We start from the raw sequence: 18,894 nt of genomic DNA on the forward strand, positions 1-18,894 counted from the left end.
AGACTTACACAATATTGTTTGCCATTTATGTCTTTAGCTCATTCTATTTTTAAGTCGACACAGTCCTCCATGTGGTCTCTACCTACACTCTGTAGACTGAGCATCATTTAGCTACGTAATCACAACTTCTCTGTCCATGGGGATGCCTTGAGCTTAAAAAAAAAACCCACTCAGTACATTTTGGAAAGGAAGTTGGGGTGGGACAAGAGAAGAGGAGATGAGACCTGCTAAGTGCTGGCCCTAATAATCCAGGGGACTGAGTAGCTGGACTGACTATGGAGATAGAGCTGAGAGATTCTCAGGAGGTAAAATTAACAGATGTTGGTTCCTGTTGCTTGGTCTTGGCAGGCGTTGTACCTGGCTTCATTTTTCGGTACCTTTATCCCCAGCAAGTGTGGTGGCTCCTTAAACATGTTCTGTGGAATAGCACGCAGTCATTAAAAATGATATTGTACAGCAGTATACTTTAAATCTTTTTTTAATAAATAAAGATTTATTTATTTATTCTATGTATATGAGTGCTCTGTCTGTATGTACACTTGCATGCCAGAGTAGGGTATCAGATCTCATTACAGATGATTGTGAGCTTCTGGTTGCTGGGAATTGAACTCAGGACCACTAGAAGAGCAGCCAGTGCTCTTAACTGCTGAGCCATCTCTCCGGTCCCATACTTTAAGTCTTTATGTATATATATATATATATATATATGTATATATATATGTATATATACACATATATGTATGTATATATATATGTATATATACACATATATGTATGTATATATATATGTATATATACATAAAGACTTAAAGTATGGGACTGGAGATATATATATATATATATATATATATATATATATATGTGCATGAGGGCACACATGACACAGCGTACCTGTGGAAATCAAAGGATCAAACCTCTACCTTGCTTGTGACTGACTATCTTATACTGCCCACACCCATCCCCTGGTTTTCATGTCAGATTTTCTGGCCCATGAGCTTCCAGAGATTTCCTGTCTCTGCTGAGATTATAGAAGCATGTGTTTCCATACTCAACTTTTCATGATTTCTGGGGATTTGAACTCAGGTCTCAAGATTGTATGAGGGCTTTACCCACTGAGCCATCGTCCCGTCTATATTTTTGATATAGAAGGATTTTTAAATATTTTATTTGAGAAATGAGCTACAAAACCATGTACAGTGTAGTAAGGGCCAATTTTTGTATTTTAAAAAGTTAATTAGTCAGTTAATCAATGTGCAAATGTGGAGGTGGGCACATTCCACAGCACACAGTGGAAGACAGTGAACAACATTTTGGAAGTTGATTCTCTCCTACCAGGTGGGTTTTGGGAATTAACTCAGGTCATCTGACTTGGCAGTAAGTGCCTTTCCTCCCCTGGCCGTCTTGCCAGCCCAACTTTGTGTATTTTTAAAATGGCATATAGAAAGAAGCTCACTGGTGTTAAATGCAATCTCTAATTTAAATATTCCAAGTAGTTTTACATTTCGGTTATAGATTTTTCAAGATTTCCACAAAGAACATATGCTAATTATAAAATACGAAGAAGGTAATTACAAACATTTAATGTTCCAAAAATAGGAATGCACCCTAAGAACATAAAATAAGAATAAACAGAACCCCAAAGCGGTGGGAAGGGGCTTGTGGGACAGCACCTACCCCTTCCTCCTCAACAGGTCTCGACTCTGTGAACTTGTGAGGGATGTCTGACAGCTCGTTCAGATGTTATGCCCGGAGGCAGCAGGGTTTGCAAGAGCCTGAGTTCAGTTCAAGCTAAGATTTTGAAATCCACAGGGCTTCCCCTGGTCTTAATTCCAACTCAGAATCCCAGCAGTCCTGAGCGGTTAGGTTTGCCATCCCATGGAATGGCTCCTGCAAGTCAGCCCATTGTCCATGCTCTAGCCTGGTCCTCTTGGTCACACCAGAAGCATGCGGAGAGTGGATCCCGCCTTCCTTCACTACCCACCACCCAGCCCCTAAGTTCTTCAGTCTCCTTTGCGATTCTCGTTTCTCCAATGTCTTGGAGTCATGGAGAGCCTAAAGATCCAGCTCCCTATCCATGCTCCTTCCCTGGAGATGTCATTCTGCCTCGGCTCTTTTTCTTCCAACAAAATACTTTAATGATTATTTGGGAATTTAACATAATGATCATACATCCCAGTGCTCCACTCTGCACAGTGGTCAGCCCCTTAAAGAAACCTGAGTCCTTCCCTATCCACACTCCTGCTGGAAGCCGTTAACTGTTAGGGTTACACCCTAGCAACCCTCTCGCAGTTTCTGAGAGTTCTTTTCGATGGCTCTCTGTCTAGGCCATTACTCTTTTGAGGGGGTAGGGTAGGGGTAGGGGTTGACACAGAAGCCTTCTGTGACTCTATTTCTCAACTGTGAGTCTGCAGTCATGGATATCACTGAAAACGTAGCTTCCTTGATTTTACAGGCAGTGGAAGCGTAGATCATGGACTTCTACATGGTTTCTGGCAAAAGCATGGATCACATATGGTCTCCAGCCTCAGGACATGCCAGTCTCAGCTATTAATAAACACACACACACCTTCCTCCTCCTTTTCCTCCTCTTCCTCCTCTCCCTCCTCCTCTTCCTCCCCTCCTCCTCTTCTTATTCCTCCTCCTCCTTCTTCTTCTGGTTTTTCAAGACAATGTTTCTCTGTGTAGCCCTGGCTGTTCTGGAACTCGCTCTGTAGACAAGGCTGGCCTCAAACTCACAGAGATCCACTTGCCTCTGCCTCCCAAGTGCTGGGATTAAAGCTGTGCACTACCATGTCTGGCTTAGAATTCTAATTTTTATTCCCAGCCTGGAGTTCCCCCAAACACCGGACCAAGCATCCCAGCTGATATTTTTTTCTAATTTAATTATTTTATGTGTATGAGTGTTTTGCGTGTGTGTATGTATGTATGTATGTATGTACGTACTGTGTGCATGCCTGGTGCCAGACCCTTGCAACTGGAGTTAGAGTTGCTAGGCACCACATGAGTGCCAGGAATTGAACTCAGGTGCTCTCTAAGAGCAACAAGTGTTCTTCACCACTGAGCCAACTCTCCAGTTCCTCACCTGATTTCTAATGGTTTCGTAAGTCAAATATGTCTTGAGTGAAGGCCTGTTTTTCTCAGTCACAAATCATTTCTCTTCAGGTTTCTTTCTTGTTTCAGTTCACAGCCATGTCAGCTTTCCTTGGCTCCAAACCTTGCACCTGTAATTAAACCCACTTTGCCCCAACAACTGCCCAAAACTTACCAGGTCCAACTTAACCCTGCATCTAGATATGGCTCCCCCTGCCCTGTCACCTGGATTTTGGCAGCAGCTAGGTTTGGTTTTCCTGATTCCCCCTCTCCTGTTCCTTTCAATTTTAGAAATGAAAAGAACACTGTTTGAAGTAAACATCAGATGAGGTCACCTCTCAGCTCAGAGAAGTTTCAACCGTTAACCAGAACAAAGCCGATCCTGGCGACCCGAGAGCCGGTGCTGCCTATGGCAGCATTGGCCTTCCTTCATCTCTCTGTGGTCCTGGCCCTTCCACAGCCGCCAGACTGTAAACTGACTTTAGTTTCTGATAAGCTATTTCTCCACTGGAACGAGCCAATTCAAGTCAGGTGTATATATATATATGTATATATGTGTGTGTGTGTGTGTGTGTACTTTTTTCTAATTATTTTATGTGTATGAGTGTTTTGCTTGTATTATGTATGTATGTACAGTGTATGTATGTACACACATATGTATGTATGTATGTATGTATGTATGTATGTATGTATGTATTAGGGAGGCCAGAGAAGTCACCATGAAGAGAGAAAGAGCTCATGCAAAGAGAAGAGAGAAAGAGAGAGAGAGAACCTAGGCTAACCTTGAAAACATATACTTTGATTATTAAATATACCATATTTTAATTTTTTTAGCATGAATGCATGGAAGTGCAATTTTGATACCTCAAAAAGCTGGTGGCAGGAGAAGGAAACAGCATTTTTTTTTTCTCACTCACTTAAGATAGAAACAAGCATGCAGGGACCACTTCACATTCATACATTTGAAACAGACAAAACTTACAGGGATAAAATTGAAATTCCGGTGAAGGTATGACTTTCCCATAACAAAGATGGCTGCCAGTCACGTGGCCGCACTTCACCACCAAGAGTTTTTTCAAGTCTTTGCTTACCCGACTCAAGATTTAAAGCTTCACCCCTGAACCTCGTCTCCTCACTCCTTAAACAGTAGCATCCCCAACCCTGTCTCTTCTCACTTCTTCCTTGGTAGACAGCCCCCCCCCCCGCCCCCTCCTCGGTAGCTAGCAAACTCCAGCACGTGTTTATTCCTTTTGTTCTTTTGTTCCCTTCTGCCTCATAAGGTCCAGAGCATAAAGATTTGTATTTGCTTTTTTCCCTCAGCTCCACACCCCAGAGCAGCACCTGCCATGGAATGCTGTTCCTTGCCAGATGGCGACAGTCAGTGTGTTATGTGCCTAGAGAAATGTTTTGTCAGTAGCCTGAGAGCTGCTTAGGGACTGGGTGGGCTCCATTGTGATTCTCCCCATAGTCAAGTTGTCTTACGAGTAAGTGACAACTGACACCTGATGGAAAGGAGATGTATCCCCCTTCAGAATGGACAGAGGACTATCCAGGAGAGGCCTGCTCAGCGCCAGAGCCACGTCACGGTCGCTCTGAGAGCATCTGAATGAGCTGCACCTGCCAATGGCTCCCAGCACACCAAGCCCTGTATCTATCCCTCCCCCTTGTTCCTGGCAGAGAGCACATCTAGAGTTAACATCCTCGGATTAACACTCAACAGAAAGGGGTAAAGGTTTAGTCGATACCATCTGGCATCTAATCAAGGTGGTCTGACTAAGATGGTCCAACTGTTTTAAATGTTATCTGGGAAGTGGAACATCAAACATTTGAGGGGTTGTATTACCATGCCACAAAGCAACCTTTAATTTGAAACTATTTCTAAAGCCTTCGGCAGTGACTGGTGTCCAATAGGTACTCAGTGGATGATTAGAAAAGAGAAAACATATGCTTGAATGGAGAATTGCCCTGTATAAAAAGGAGAAACAGTGACTGTTCTGCTTGCCCTCCAACTGCAATTGCACATGCATACAGCTTCCATTCCCTCCATGTCCCCTGCCTTCTAGAAGTTCTAGGAAGTGGCATCTTACCTCAATAACTTAGGATGTTCTCCTAGATCCCATAGCTGGGGTCAGAACCCACACACCTAGCCCCCCAGAACCTGATTTGTATGGTAGCCACTATGAACATTCTGAAGAGAATAATTTCGGAGGCTGAGAGCCCTATTTTCCGATTTGATTTCGAAGTGTTCCCATTTAAGAAAGCCATGCTCTTCAAACTGTAAAGTGCTATCAAATGGTGAGCTGAGGATCACTGCCAAGGTCAACAAATTGAAGGCTGGCTTAAGAGCCAGCTCTTCAACTGGAGGGGCTACGGGAAGGCTAGACACTCAAGGGTCCCTTTCTAAATAGGGTCTATGTATTTGCCAGAACCACGACACAGCTGCCTGTCCATGTCCTATCATGGATCCCTGTGTTTATACGAAGCACACACATTTACACTAGAGAGAGCCAGTGTTTCTTTTACATTTGCGTTTTCAGCACTCCCCCCACCCACTTTGGCTGGCATTTTTGAGACACACTGTGCTTCAACTACCTGGCTGCTCAGTGAACTGCCCTTCCCAAAGTTCAACTGCGCGGGTTTTTCTTCCCCACTATCCAAGTCCCCAGACGCATTACAATTTAGACTGTGAGCTCCGGCTTTCAAAACCAATCTTTTGTCCTCATACTTCTTGTCATCTAACAGTTGAATGGGCATTGTTCCCCTAACCTGGCTCAGGAAAGGGGACACCGCAAAGAACAAACTTCACATTCTCTGGCCTCCTTACCCCGGCATCCGACACTAGCCAGGCAACCGTGTTAGGTGACCTCTGGCATTAGGTTAATGATCTGGGTCTGGGCCTAGGCTAGATAATGAGTCTACAGACAACAGGGACCTGGCTGTCAGTTTCATCGTCTGGAATCTGAGGAGAGCCCCTTTGTCCCCCACACCCTGCCTGTTTTTCCTGATCATCTTCATCTGTCAGCTAATGGAGTTTATGTGGCATTCCCTCATCCCCCACATGTGCCCGTTCAAGTGGCCGTGTACCAATTCAGTCTTGGGTGTTTTTACACTTAAGGGCTTGTAGAACAGTGAAAGAAAGATAGCAGATACCTTACAGAGAGCCTTCTGTTCTAGGCCCTAAAAGGCTCTACTTTGTCTTCTGCAATAGGAGTCTTGAAAAGTCCAAGTTAAAAAGTGTAACAAGGATGAAACAGTGGCCCAGCACAAGTTGCTATGTAACTCTGCCCATGACTTCACTCCATGTATCTCCATGTTATGTGTGTGTTACCTGTTATATATTTCTCCCAAGAGTGATGGACATGGAGGGAAGATACTGCTACATGATCAGGGGGAAAAAAAAAAAAAAAAAAAAAAAAAAAGGAAAAAAAGAAACTAGCTCTTGTGAGGGACCATCAAAAAAAAAAAAAATTCACTTGTCAAAGCAAAACCTATCAGGAGAAAAAATCAGAAATGGTCTTTGTGTTTAGCAGTTTTCAAATTATCAACCAAAGGCACTGCATTAGAATAAACGGACTCAAAAGTCTTGCCTAGTTAATCTTTTCACAAAATCCAAGGTTCAAAATCATGCTTTAAGGGGGACGGGGTGGGGGTGGGGTAGCTAGTGGCCAGGGGCAGTATCAGCTTACCCTGGCTCACCCTGGATTGGCGTAGTATTTCCCTCTGCCTTGGATCAGATTTTCAGTCCTAACTTAACTTCATCATCCATAAGGCTCAATAGCTGAAGATGAGGGAGGGGTTGGGGGAAAGTCCATGGCTCTTGCTTAGTTGAAAATTAAAACACTGAGGTAAGAAAGAGGCAGGTTCCAGGAGTGTGTAAAGGAAAGCAATCGTCTTTATTGTACACAGTACAGAATATAACGCAGCTCGGCAGGATGTACACAGCCCTGTGCAGGGGGAAGTAGTTCAAATCAACTGGCAGGCTAAAGCCTTTCTGCACTGTAAGACTTTCCACACTCTGGAAAAGAAGCAAATGCATGAAAAGAAGCCCCACACCTTGACAGGGTCGGCTCTGTGGGAAGTACATGAGTCCTGTGGGAATGCAAAATGGCGCTACTGTCCGGCGTCTCTCGATGGCACAGTCCCTCGGTGGCACAGGCTGTGCCATCACAACAGGGGAGGGGCAGCACAAGCTACACAGAATTCTTTTCAACCTCCCCAAGACAGCATAAATTCATTAAAGAAAACTAAAACAAACCCCAAACCAGTATAAGTAAAGAGAGGAAAAAAAAACCCCAAAAATCTATACAGCATTTACAACAAATAAATCTTTAGCCAGCTGGGGTAAAATAGGCATCTATGTATAGACTGTGTGTAGATTAGAAAGCTATAAATATGGTTATCAAAGAGTCTTTTCATTAGAGTACAATGCTAACTGAGGCCCAAGCTTGGGGCTTGATGCCTCTGTGGGCTGACGAGCTTTCAAGAGGGAAACCTTAGATCCTCACAGCTCTAAAACGGACCCCCATCCCCGTGAGCCTCTTCACAAGTCACGAGAAGGCTGTGGAGTGCCTCACTTGTGGGACAGCAAAGAATGTCCCACCTCAGTCAGCTGTGTCCACACAACGTGTGAGTGAGGAACACAACGTGTGGAGTGTCACACGTTGTCCTCACACAGCTGTTGTGTGTTGTCCACACAACAGCTGTGTGAGGAACACAACGTGTGGAGTGTCAAGGACAGCAAACTCCTGTCAGCAAGGAGTCAGGCAGCAAGGCATTCCACTTCCTGCTGACGTTCCACCACTCCAAACCCAATTTGTACAGCTTTAGTTTGGTTGTTCAGAAAATTCCCAATATAATACAGCAATCAGAATAAAAAACTGAAAAAATATTAAAGTAGCAGGGCCAGAATGCTAGCTAGCACTGTTTTACCTGTGAATGACAGATAAGTGTCAGACCCCAGGGAACCACTGTGCAGGGTTCAAAGTCCAAAACTGAAAGAAAAAGGAAAACAAGGCAGATGCCTGGGTTTCCACCAGGTGACCAGTTGTTAAACGGACATGACATGTATGTAGTATGTACATCTGCTTCCCAGAGAAGGAGAGTCAGTGAGCATGGCGAACTGTACACATGGAACTGTAAGCTGTGTCCAGGCTGCCTTGCACACTTCAAAAATGTACAAATCAGGTTAACCATCTCAACAAGTTGTCTGGTGCAGAAAACACCAAGCAGACTTCTAAATGGTGAAGGGGAAGCCCCAGCAAAGCCTCTCTCAGGCTGCAGCATCTTCTGAAGTGGGCACCACCCCACCTGAGGGATGTACTGCAGGTACCAAAAAGGGTTTTTTTTTTTTTTTGTTTTTGTTTTTTTGCTTTAAATACCAAAACTACAAAAATCAGTTTATATAAACTGTTTCCCCCCCCACCCCGAAACAACCACCAAAAGCAAAATGATCCCCCCCCCAAATCACAGCAAAACAAAATACTGTCATGTTCATCATCTTTCGAAAATAAGCCATCTGCGCTCAGCCACGTGACCGGGAGGAGGGGGGCTTGGTTTACTTATGGTGACTGCTCGGCTGGAAGGCCCAAGAGGAGCAGAGGTCTGAGAACCATGGAGTGAGTAACAGCTCTTCTGGCCTCCCCAGTTCTGGACTACAGGGGAAAGATTCCAGAATGAGCTACAAGAGTTTTGCAAATTTCAAGCCCCAATAGTCTGAGCCTCCCCAACCCAGCCTTATCGACTTTCCTATGGGTGTGCAGTTTCTTTCCAAAGAACTGTGCAAGTCAAAGCCTCCTGCGTGAAGGCTTTAGTAGTCCATGATCAATGCAGATTGTCATACACTCGGTCCCCTTTCGTGGGCGCTAACCTGAACACACTGCTATACTGCTCTGCACGTAACTGGCCACGATGGCAAGGAGGATATACTTCTATGTCTCCCCAGGAATTGAATCAGAATCGCCAGCCATGTGGTGGTTTTTCTGCCTCTCCCTGCTCCCACTCCCTAGCCAAGGTATTTGTCTTTAAGGGTGTCAAAACCAGAGACAGCGTGGGTTCTCCTGATAATACTCAAAGGGCAAGCTTTAGGAACAGCCAAGAACACAAACAAACCACTGCCCTTGTGTGCCTGAATGAGGACTGCTAGCTCTAGGGTTTGGCTATTCAGCCATTCGGAAACTTAGTAAGCGAAGCCTTCAGCGTAGGGGAGGCTGCTGCAGCGATCCATGTCCAGGAGGTAAGCAGGGTTGTCTTCAAAGTGAGTCAGTGGCAGCGTGTCCTCCTCATTGAGGGGGCATTCTGACTCTGCCTTCAGGAACGGGCGCTGATTGTCCGGGAAGGCCATGGAGAAAAGTGCATCCGGGTCACAGACAAATTTGTAGACGTACCGTTCCCCAGCCACCTGTGTGAGAACACGGATGACACAAGACTCAGCTGGAACAAGGTACGGAGCTCCAGGCAAGAAAACATGAACTTTTAAGACGCCAATCTCTCAGGGAGTCAGGCACCAGATGGGTTAATTAGTAGCTAATCACATTGTAGATTAGATCTATTCCCTGTCAAGGGCTTTGTTGACACCACAGCTCAGTATTTTAAAAGCTAGCATTTGAATTTTTGAATTTCAAATGCATGCCAGGTTATTCTGCCTATATTGACAGTTGAGGCAGCCTGGTTGCCATGGGGCTGGTGTGGCACTTAAGTCACAGTGCTGATGCCAGACCACATTTCTAGTGACCTCCAGAGCCTATGGCTTTCCCAGGATGAATGTGCTATTTTGAAGGGTTCAGAGCCCCCTTTTCTTCATGTGTGTGTGCAAGCATGCGCATGACCAAGCACACGCAGATATATGTGTATGTAGAGACCCATGGTTGAGATCAAGACCCTTCCATCACGTTTTCAGAGGCAGGGACCCTTCTTTCAAACCCAGAACTTGCTGAAATATAGTTTTAGGGATCGAGTCACCTGACTTCCAAGGCTAGAATTACCTGGGTTCTGAACTCCAGCCCTCATGTATGGAAGGAGCTTTAACCACTGAGTGATCTCCCAGGCCCAGTTATGAATCTGATTAATCCAGCCTCTGTGGAACCTCAGTCCGTTCCAGGACCCAGATTCTGCCTCTGCCATACCTGTCACTTTTACTTAGCACATGGGTCTGTTGATCTGGAACTCAGTATGTAGCTCAGGTTAGCCTTGAACTTAAGATCCTCCTCAAGCCTCAATGGTCTGAGCCTCCCCAACCTGCCCTATGGAGTTTCCTATGGGTGTGCAGTTTCTTCCCCAAGAATCGTGCAAGTCAAAGCCTCCTGTGGGAAGGCATTTAGTTGAGCAAGACAGGATGGCTTGGCACCAATATAAGGGAAGCATGGGGTCCAGCACTGACGTCATCACTAGGTCTTAACTAGATCTATTCCATTCAGGGACTCAGGATAAAACCACCTTTGACCCTGATAGGCTATTTTCCCTTTTAACCATCTCATTCAGCCATCGTCACAATAAAGCAACAGGCCCCACATTAGTGTTACTTGGACATTTTCCAATGTATCACCCTGAGATTACAACAGAGGACAGCCTTTGCTCTGTATGGGACAAAAGAGGCCACATAACCAACAACAGGCTAACAAATAAGACTGCTAAGATCTTAAGCCACTAAAGCTACAATTCTGGGTTTTCCTATGCTCAGAAATTAAGAGGGACAGCCCTTTCTCCTAAGTTCTGAGCCTCTGTGCCTTGAACTGCATTCTTTCATATTTGACCTAGATCTGGGAATAACACAGGGACAATGACACTTGTAGAGGCTTGGATGAGAAACACCCCAATAAACCTCAGAGTATTTGAACACTTAAGTCTCCAGTTAGTGGCAGTGTTTGTGGATGCTTAGGAGATGTGGCCTTGTTGGGGGAGGGCTCTGAGGCTTCAACAGCTTATGCCAGTTCCAATTTAACTGGCTCACCTTCTGCTTACGGTTCAAGATGTGAGCACTCAGCATCCATTCCTACTGCCATGCCTGCCACCATGGACTCTTACCCCCACTCCCCCCAACCGTATGTCCAAATGAACCCTTCCTTTTATATGCTAGCAGCCTTAGTCACAGTGTTTTAATCAGTGCAACAGAAACACAACTGACAAAACTCTTCTTCAGCGTTTGAAACTTTTTTTTTTTTTTTTTTTAAAGTTTTTTCAAGCCAGGGTTTCTCTGTGTAGCCCTGGCTGTCCTGGAACTCAACTCACTCTTTAGACCAGGCTGGCCTCGAACTTAGAAATCCGCCTGGCCCTGCCTGCCAAGTGCTGGGATTAAAGGCGTGCGCCACCACTGCCCGGCCAGCGTTTAAGATTTGATCTGAGATTATGTCAGTTGGAAGGAAAATGAAAACAAGTAATATATGTTTTTTTTTTTTTTGGTGGTGGTGGGGAATGGTGGTGGTGGATAAAATACCATAAAATTAACTAAAGTCTATGCAAATACTTCAAAAAAATTATAATTTTCAAAATATTAAATTCTTCCTATCCCAAGCATTCTGGGTACAACCTGTGCACGTAGGCTCCCCCACTGTGTAAATGCTAGAGTCTGGGGATGCATAGCATATATGTGGTGTTTAAGAAAGGTGTGTTTAGTCCCATCTTCCACGTATCAATGGGATTTTAAAGTTGAAGTCCTTTAACCCCTTACTCTAATAAGGGCTCTACAGTGGCTTTTCCAAAAATATACTTTATCTTCTATTCTGCAAAGAAAAACCCCTTACCGAATGACATGGCTACTATTTGACCAAGTTCTAGGCTGTATAGGTTTAAAAGAGAAACAGCTTTTCTTCACTAACCCCTTGAGATGGTATCCCACTGAAATGACAGGTGTAGATGCCGCACCCTAAATGTTTCAACAACTAAAGGTTTCAAGCTGTATGGAATAGAGTTGATTCCTTCATGTCTTCCTTTACATACACCACAGAAGCTGACCTAAGTGTTGGGGTCTTTTGTAACTGGAGGCAGCTTAAGAAAAGCAGAAACCAACTTTCTCTTGTGTTTCGCACAGCGCCTCTGTCAGCATGTACTCAACATTAAAAGCACTTTTAAAAATAAGCTTTTTTTTTTGTTTGTTTGTTAATGCGTACATGTGTGTAAGCCTGAGTGTATGTATGTATATCATGTGTGAGCAGTGTCTGGCAGAGGCCAGAGGATGACATCAGATCTCTGGGAGCTGGAGTTACAGAAGGCCGTGAGCTGCCTACGTGAGTGCTGAGATCCGAAGTCAGGTCTTGGAGAGAGGCCGCTGCTCTCCAGTCCTAAAGGTACTTTAAATTATCCACGTGTCTCCTTTTTATGTCAAGTTTTAGGAGACAGGAGTGTGTGTAGCGTGGGCTGGCCTAGAATGTGATATACAGGTGAAACGGGCCTTGAACTCCTGGCCTTCTCATTTCTACCTTCTGAGTGCTGGCATTATAGGTGTCTTGTAACTCTCTTTGTTGTGTTTCCCAGGTTCTTTCCTACCACAAGACCCAAGTGTTCTTCTAGCTACCATAAATGACCTTATTACAGAGGTTAGGGACATGCTCCTTCGAAGCGGCAGAGCGTTCTACGCGTCTGTAGGTGCTTACCTTCTGCATGATGCCTTTTTCATAGTAATAGCGGAGAGAACGGCTCAGCTTGTCATAGTTCATGGCTGGCCGATTCTTCTGAATACCCCAACGCCGAGCAACCTGGAGGGACAAGAAAGCCAAGATCCAAACATATTCCCAGGATATTTTGTAACTCTGGCTAATGATCAGTCTCTCTAACTCGGAAAAAGGAAAGCGTTCAGTTCTCTCAAGATCAAATATTAAGTAAAGGTGGTAATTCGGCCACAGTTCCTAGGCGGCGAGACCTGGGGTAGAAGACTTGTAACACTGTAAGGCTGTAGAGGACTCGGTTGGCATCCCAGAGGATACAGGCTCTACTATTTCTCCATTTATGAATTATTGACCAATACTCACGGACCATTAACATATTGCCATTAAGTGCTATGGTTTCTGTAGCAGTCAATAAGGAATAATTAGGATGGTCATCCCTGAAACATTAGGAACATGCCTGTGAGCTGCTAATGGGACTGCAGAGCAGAAGTTCAATTCTAATAAGATTGGCGAGGGGCTGGGAGACGGTTACTCATTGCAGCTCGCGGATGAAGGGGGATTCAAATCATTATAGCCTACTGCCATCCAGCTCTGCTCCCAGCAGACCACAGAATGGACAGCAAAGCACACAGCACCATTATCCATTTAATGAAAAATTAACAGGGCTTCTTGCACAGTTCTAAAGTGCATTATAGCAACCTGGCCCACTTGAGGTGCAGGGATGAGGAGATGTAATTGGAGCTTTGGGCAAAAAGGCATTGTAGGAGGGAAATTTCCTACTAGATTATCAGGGCAGCCAATCAAGTTCTGTTCCCAGCTCCTAAACGGTTGTGCTCTGCTTGAGAGTGACTGTCAGGGTGGATCCAGTGTGGAAACGTAAGCTGTCTGAGGTCTTCATTTTAGTCACCTTTAGAAACTTTGGCTGGGCATAGTCATGCACACCTTTAATCCTGAGACTCAAGAGGCAGAAGCAGGTAGCTCTCACAAGTCTCAGGCCAGCCTGGTCTTCAGAGAGTTCCAGGACAGCCATGGCTACACAGAGAAACCCTGTCTCAAAAACCAAACCGAACCAAAAGAAAACCAGAATCAAAACAAACAAACAACTCCTCCCCAAAAACCCCCACCATACTTCAAACAAGCCAACATAACCACATCCTTTTGATGTTTTTCTCCATTTTGTGTTATTCAGAGACAGGGTCTCACTATATAGCCCAGGCTTGCTTCTTACTTGCAATCTTCCCACCTCTGCTTCCCAGGTGTTTAATCATACGCATGCACCATCAAGCCCAACTCGCTCTTTTGAGATGCACGCATGCACACACATGCACACGCACACTGCCAAAAAAAAGGCCAAAGGTTAACGTGTAGGTAAGAGGAAAGACAACATCGACTATTTGGGTGCAGTGACAGAAACACCTCCTGATTTCAGGACTCTTGAAAGATCTCTAACAAATACCAGAGACAACCCAAGATGGAAGAACTCATGTGGCCTCATTATACCAGGGCAATCCACCAGCCAGGTTTCTACCTTGCCTTCCAAGAAATCTTATGCAACTTTAATTTCTACTTTTTTTTTTTTTTTAAGTGTGCCTCAGGTAACCACAAATCTTGGGTCTCCCCGAGTTTCATTTTTCATCAATTCAAGTCCATCTTCAAGAAGGGCCCAAAAGGCAAAATCTCGCAAAAACTAAATCCTAGTCAGAGGTCATTATTATCTGAGACAGGGTCTTTTTGTGTAACTGTAACTGGCCTGGAACTTACTGTGTAGCCCAGATTGGGTCTCAGGTAGCCCAGTCTTAGCTTCTGGGGTGCTGAGCTTAAATGTGTGCATCAATTTGCCTCTCGAAGGTAAATATTTTAAATCAATAGAAATATATCGATAAGAAGAGAACCTGCTAAGTCAATCACACTGCCGCCAGGGTTGACAGCAACTGCACTCCGAAACTCACTGCCAACCTGTCCTCCCCAAGCGACAGGGAACAGCAAGGCAGCTGCTTGTCTCTTTACTCCACTCAGTGGTAGAAAACAATTCTGCCTAGTCTCCGGCTTGAGTGGTGACCTCCTTCTGCTGTCAGCACATGCAATAGCTTACTGGAGGGGTTTTGTGTATGTGCAGATCTCAAAGCTGCTCTGGTAGCTATGGTTACTGACTTATCCACCAGGCTGGTGCCCTGTGATTCAGTGGCCTCACCACAGTGCTCCCCCTATAGCAATGTGCGATGAGCTGGAGACTCAGGCAGTCCCTATTTGGTGGTAGGAGGAGCAGGCGAGAACACATTGCCAGCTCACTCCTCTCTGCTTCCTAAGTTAGAGAACGTACATTTTGGGAGCTGAGGCTAGAGCCGGGGGCAGGCAGGGGATGATGGACAGAGGATTCACCTATTCCTCTCCAAAGAGCAAGCAAGCAATCACAGAACAAGGAGAGGCTCTTTCTAGCAACCCAGCCTTTAAAACCTCCCAGAGCATCACCAATCCGCCACTCGTTCAACACACAACCCTACCCCCTCGATGTTCACACCGATGCAGATTCACAGTTAAAATGGCTTCAGATTAAAGCCGAGTCAGTCATAATTGAGAGGGTGCTAAGCTGGATGACTATCAAAAGACATTTGATTAGGGGGCCTGCCAAAACGCAGTTCTAAAACCACAATTTCCATGCACAGTGTAATGGATATTATGGATAATTACCCAGAGTGCACTACTCAGCCACACAGCTGCCTACAATTACATCCCCAACAGCTTCCTCCTCTGCTTCACCCTTTAAGCTCCCCCATGAGAACTTCTTACAGCTTTTCCCAGGAGTTGGTGGTATCTTCCTGACATTACCAAGGACAGGGTCCTCACAGTTATACAAAGAGCAGCAGAAGAAAAAGCACCCATTGTGCAGGCCAAGGCTAAGTACCCCAAAGACTGCAAAGGGCCCTGTATGAAGGAGCTTAAAAATGAATGTCAGATCTCAGGGTAAGAAGAAAAAAAAGCAACTCCTAAAGAAACAAGGCTGTGTGTGTGTGTGTGTGTGATAGGATGGCTTAGTGGGCAGAGGCACCAGGAGACATCTCCTGGACCATGACAGAGAGAATTCACTTCTATGGGTTGCAGTAAATGCAGACTTATCAAGGCACCCCCACAATAAAAATGAATAGTTATAATGATGATAACAATAATAATGCTATTCAATCAACAGAGAGGCCATCACAGGCTCACACGTGACTTGGAGCCACGTGGTATTTATGAGCATTTTAGGTTACTATTAGCTCCTTCATTAAGTAAGAAAGCAGGAGCCCTCTACCATATGTTCATTCTTCCATTGCTCAGGCAGGAGAGTGAAAGATTCAATAACTGCCTTACGGAGGCTCATAACCAGCTTTACCTGCAGCTGGACAGCCTGCACTCAGGCCCGAGGCGGTGGCAATCAAGTCATAAAAGCTCCTGTTTGTGAGATGAATCAATAAGGGCTGCCCACAAGACAGGCTTACTTTCCTTTCCAAGAGCCTCGATGAGTCAAGGTGCTGTCCTATGCCCGAGCCTCACATAAACCAGGCAAAGAGGGAGGAATGGGCCTACGTGGGGGCAGTGGCCCTCCATTGTGACTGGAGGCTGAACCTCTAACGCTACACAACTGAGGCCAATCAGAGGCTGTCTGCAGCTTTACAGGTTAACAGCATTTCTGCAAATAAACAGGAGGCTGGGAGTACCATATTTACATGTGCACGTGAGTGTGTATGTGGTGTTATGTTCACACGGACGCCAGAGAGCCAAGCTGGGTCTCTTCCTAGGCTGTTGTCTACCTTTTTCTTTGAGATCAGCAGCCCTCTCTCTAAACCTGGAACTCATCCATTTGATTAGGCAAGACAGCCAATGAACTCCAGGGATCTCTCTGCCTGTCTTGACTCCCTGACTGCTGGCGTCATTATAGACATGGGTGTTGGAGATACATGCTGGAGCCTTCATTCTTATTGTGGCTGGCATTTTACTGAGCCTTCCCCCACCCTGGACTCTCATGACTGTATGTTTTATATCACTTTAAATGAAGCCTGCCATACTGAACCAATGCAAGGTCGTTCTCCCCACCCCCACCCTGTTTCTAATCTACCCTTTTCTCTTTCTCCTATCAACTTTCAGACCATGTCCTTCTTTCAAATAAGAGTGTCAGGGTGTCACCTCCTGCTGCTGACTCTGCAGTCTTTAATGGAATGTTTCCCAAGAGTGCTGTTCCCATTTTTATTGTACCCAACTCTGGGATAGCAGTTGTCTGACCACACACTATTATAAGAAAGGTACATCAGCCAGTGAGAGTGTGGATGTGTGTGTTATCTTTTCCATCTTTAACTTTTTAAAACTCTAAGCCAAACAGAAGTTAAAATTACTTCCTCTGAAATGGGTTACACTAATAACCTGCTTAAATACTCTATACTGTATGTGTTCAGAAAAGGGAACCTACAGTGGCATCTTCTTCACTGATGACAAGGAAGTGGTGAGGTGGTTCTGTCTTAAGCCTTTCTGTTAACAGCTCTAGACAAAAAAAGACGGCAACAAAGTTTCTTTTTCTATTAACTAATGGAAGTTTCTTTAACTACTGGTGTGTTGTCTAGTTCCATGTCAACTTCACACAGGCTAGTCAGGGAGGAGAGATGGAGAAAATGCCTCCCGAAGAACTGGGCTGCAAGCGAGCTTGCTGAACAGTGTCTCGCACCCTTCCACAGGGGTCGCCTAAGACCATCTGCATATAAGATATTGACATTACAATTCCTAAGAGTAGCAAAATTATAGTTAAGAAGTAGTAATAAAAAATAATTTTATGGCCGGGAGGGGGTCACCACAACAGGAGGCCTTGTGTTAGGGGTTTGCAAGCATTTAGAAAGTTGAGGACCACTGCTGTATAGCATTTTCTTAATCGCTGTGGGAGGGCCCATTCAATCTTGGGTGGGGACTCCCCTGGTTTTTAAAAGTAGGCTGAGCAAGTTAGGGGAGAAAGCAAGTAAGCAACACTTCCTGGTGTCTGCGTCCGTCCGCTCCTGCTCCCAGGTTCCTGCCCTGGTTGAGCTCCTGCTCCGACCTCCTTGGATGATGAGTAATGATATGAAGTAAAAGCCAAACCCAACAACCCCAATATCCTTTGATCATGGTGTTTTACCACAGCAACAGCCAGGATCCTACAAGACACACTTTTTGAAAAAGCATCTATATTGTGGAGAGATGGCTAGAAAGATGGCTCAGTACTTAGGTGCTCTCTGCTCTTGCAGAAGACCCATGCTAGATTCCCAGCATCCACAAAGTCAAACAACCACCTTTAAGACTCCAGTTCTAGGGGATCCAAAAGCCTTCTCCTGGCTTTTGTGCGCACTGTACACACACGGGACACCTATATACAGCCAGGCGCGCATGCACACACACACACACATGCACACGCACATACACAATACTTTAAAATTTTTAAGTTTTTAAGACTTATCTCTGGTAATTCTATCTCTCTAAGTCAGAGAGGCATTTAAGTATGTAGTAAGTAAGGTCAAGGCACTTGCTGACACTACCAATCCTGGCAACTTGAGTTCGAGGCCCATATATAGGAGAGAACTGATCTCAACATGCAGTCTTCTGACGTTCATATGCACGCCATGAATGTACTGCATGTGCATGCAAACACACATTAAATGTTAAAAAAAGAAAGGAAATATACAGTAATGCAAGTGCATTGCACAACTGTCTCACAGTGCTTTTAGACGGCTTCAGCCCCAGGCTGTAACAGACCAGGCCTGAGAACAAGGCAAGTCTGTGTAGCAGGATACCCCACCCCCCATTTGCAATAAGACTCAGTGATTGGGCTGTATGAAAGGTAGGCGGAGTGGATTTGGGAGGAGAGAAGGAGAGAAGGGGCGAGAGAAGAGCTACGGGGGAGGCTAGCAGCATGCAGAATGGTTCAAGAGCAGTCCTGGGTAGCAACTTATCAAAAGGTTAGAGTTTGGGTAACAACTCTAATTGTGTGGGCATCTTGTTATTTGAGTATTTCTAAATATATGAACCCTTTAAATAATCATGAAGCTTTAAGAGTCTCATTTCTACCGGGTACTGCAAGGATGGTGGGTATTGTCTGGGGTTCAGCTGAGCTTTGTGGAGACAGCATGATGGATTAGCAGAGCCATCTCCCACACTGGCATCTCGTGGGTGCCAGGGCCAGTGTCCCTAGCTAGCCGGAGCCCTATCACAGCTG

The 18,894-nt window shown here is 45.1% G+C and overlaps 1 protein-coding gene across 2 annotated transcripts in view; it reads right to left on the bottom strand.

Annotated features, from left to right (window-relative positions):
• Window positions 1-6,964: 6,964 nt before the first annotated feature.
• Window positions 6,965-18,894, bottom strand: part of Etv5 (ETS variant transcription factor 5) — a 59,047-nt gene continuing 47,117 nt past the window's right edge. The window contains exons 12-13 of one of the 2 annotated variants that reach the window (XM_034515502.2): window positions 12,675-12,776; window positions 6,965-9,487 (exon numbers count right to left, since the gene is read on the bottom strand). In XM_034515502.2, the coding sequence (XP_034371393.1) occupies window positions 9,266-9,487; window positions 12,675-12,776 (324 nt within the window). In that variant the 3' untranslated portion in view covers window positions 6,965-9,265. The remainder of the gene's footprint in view (window positions 9,488-12,674; window positions 12,777-18,894) is intronic. The other variant, XM_034515501.2, reaches the window with a different exon arrangement.

This window comes from Arvicanthis niloticus, chromosome 12, assembly GCF_011762505.2.
Source record: "Arvicanthis niloticus isolate mArvNil1 chromosome 12, mArvNil1.pat.X, whole genome shotgun sequence".
Classification (NCBI taxonomy): domain Eukaryota; kingdom Metazoa; phylum Chordata; class Mammalia; order Rodentia; family Muridae; genus Arvicanthis; species Arvicanthis niloticus.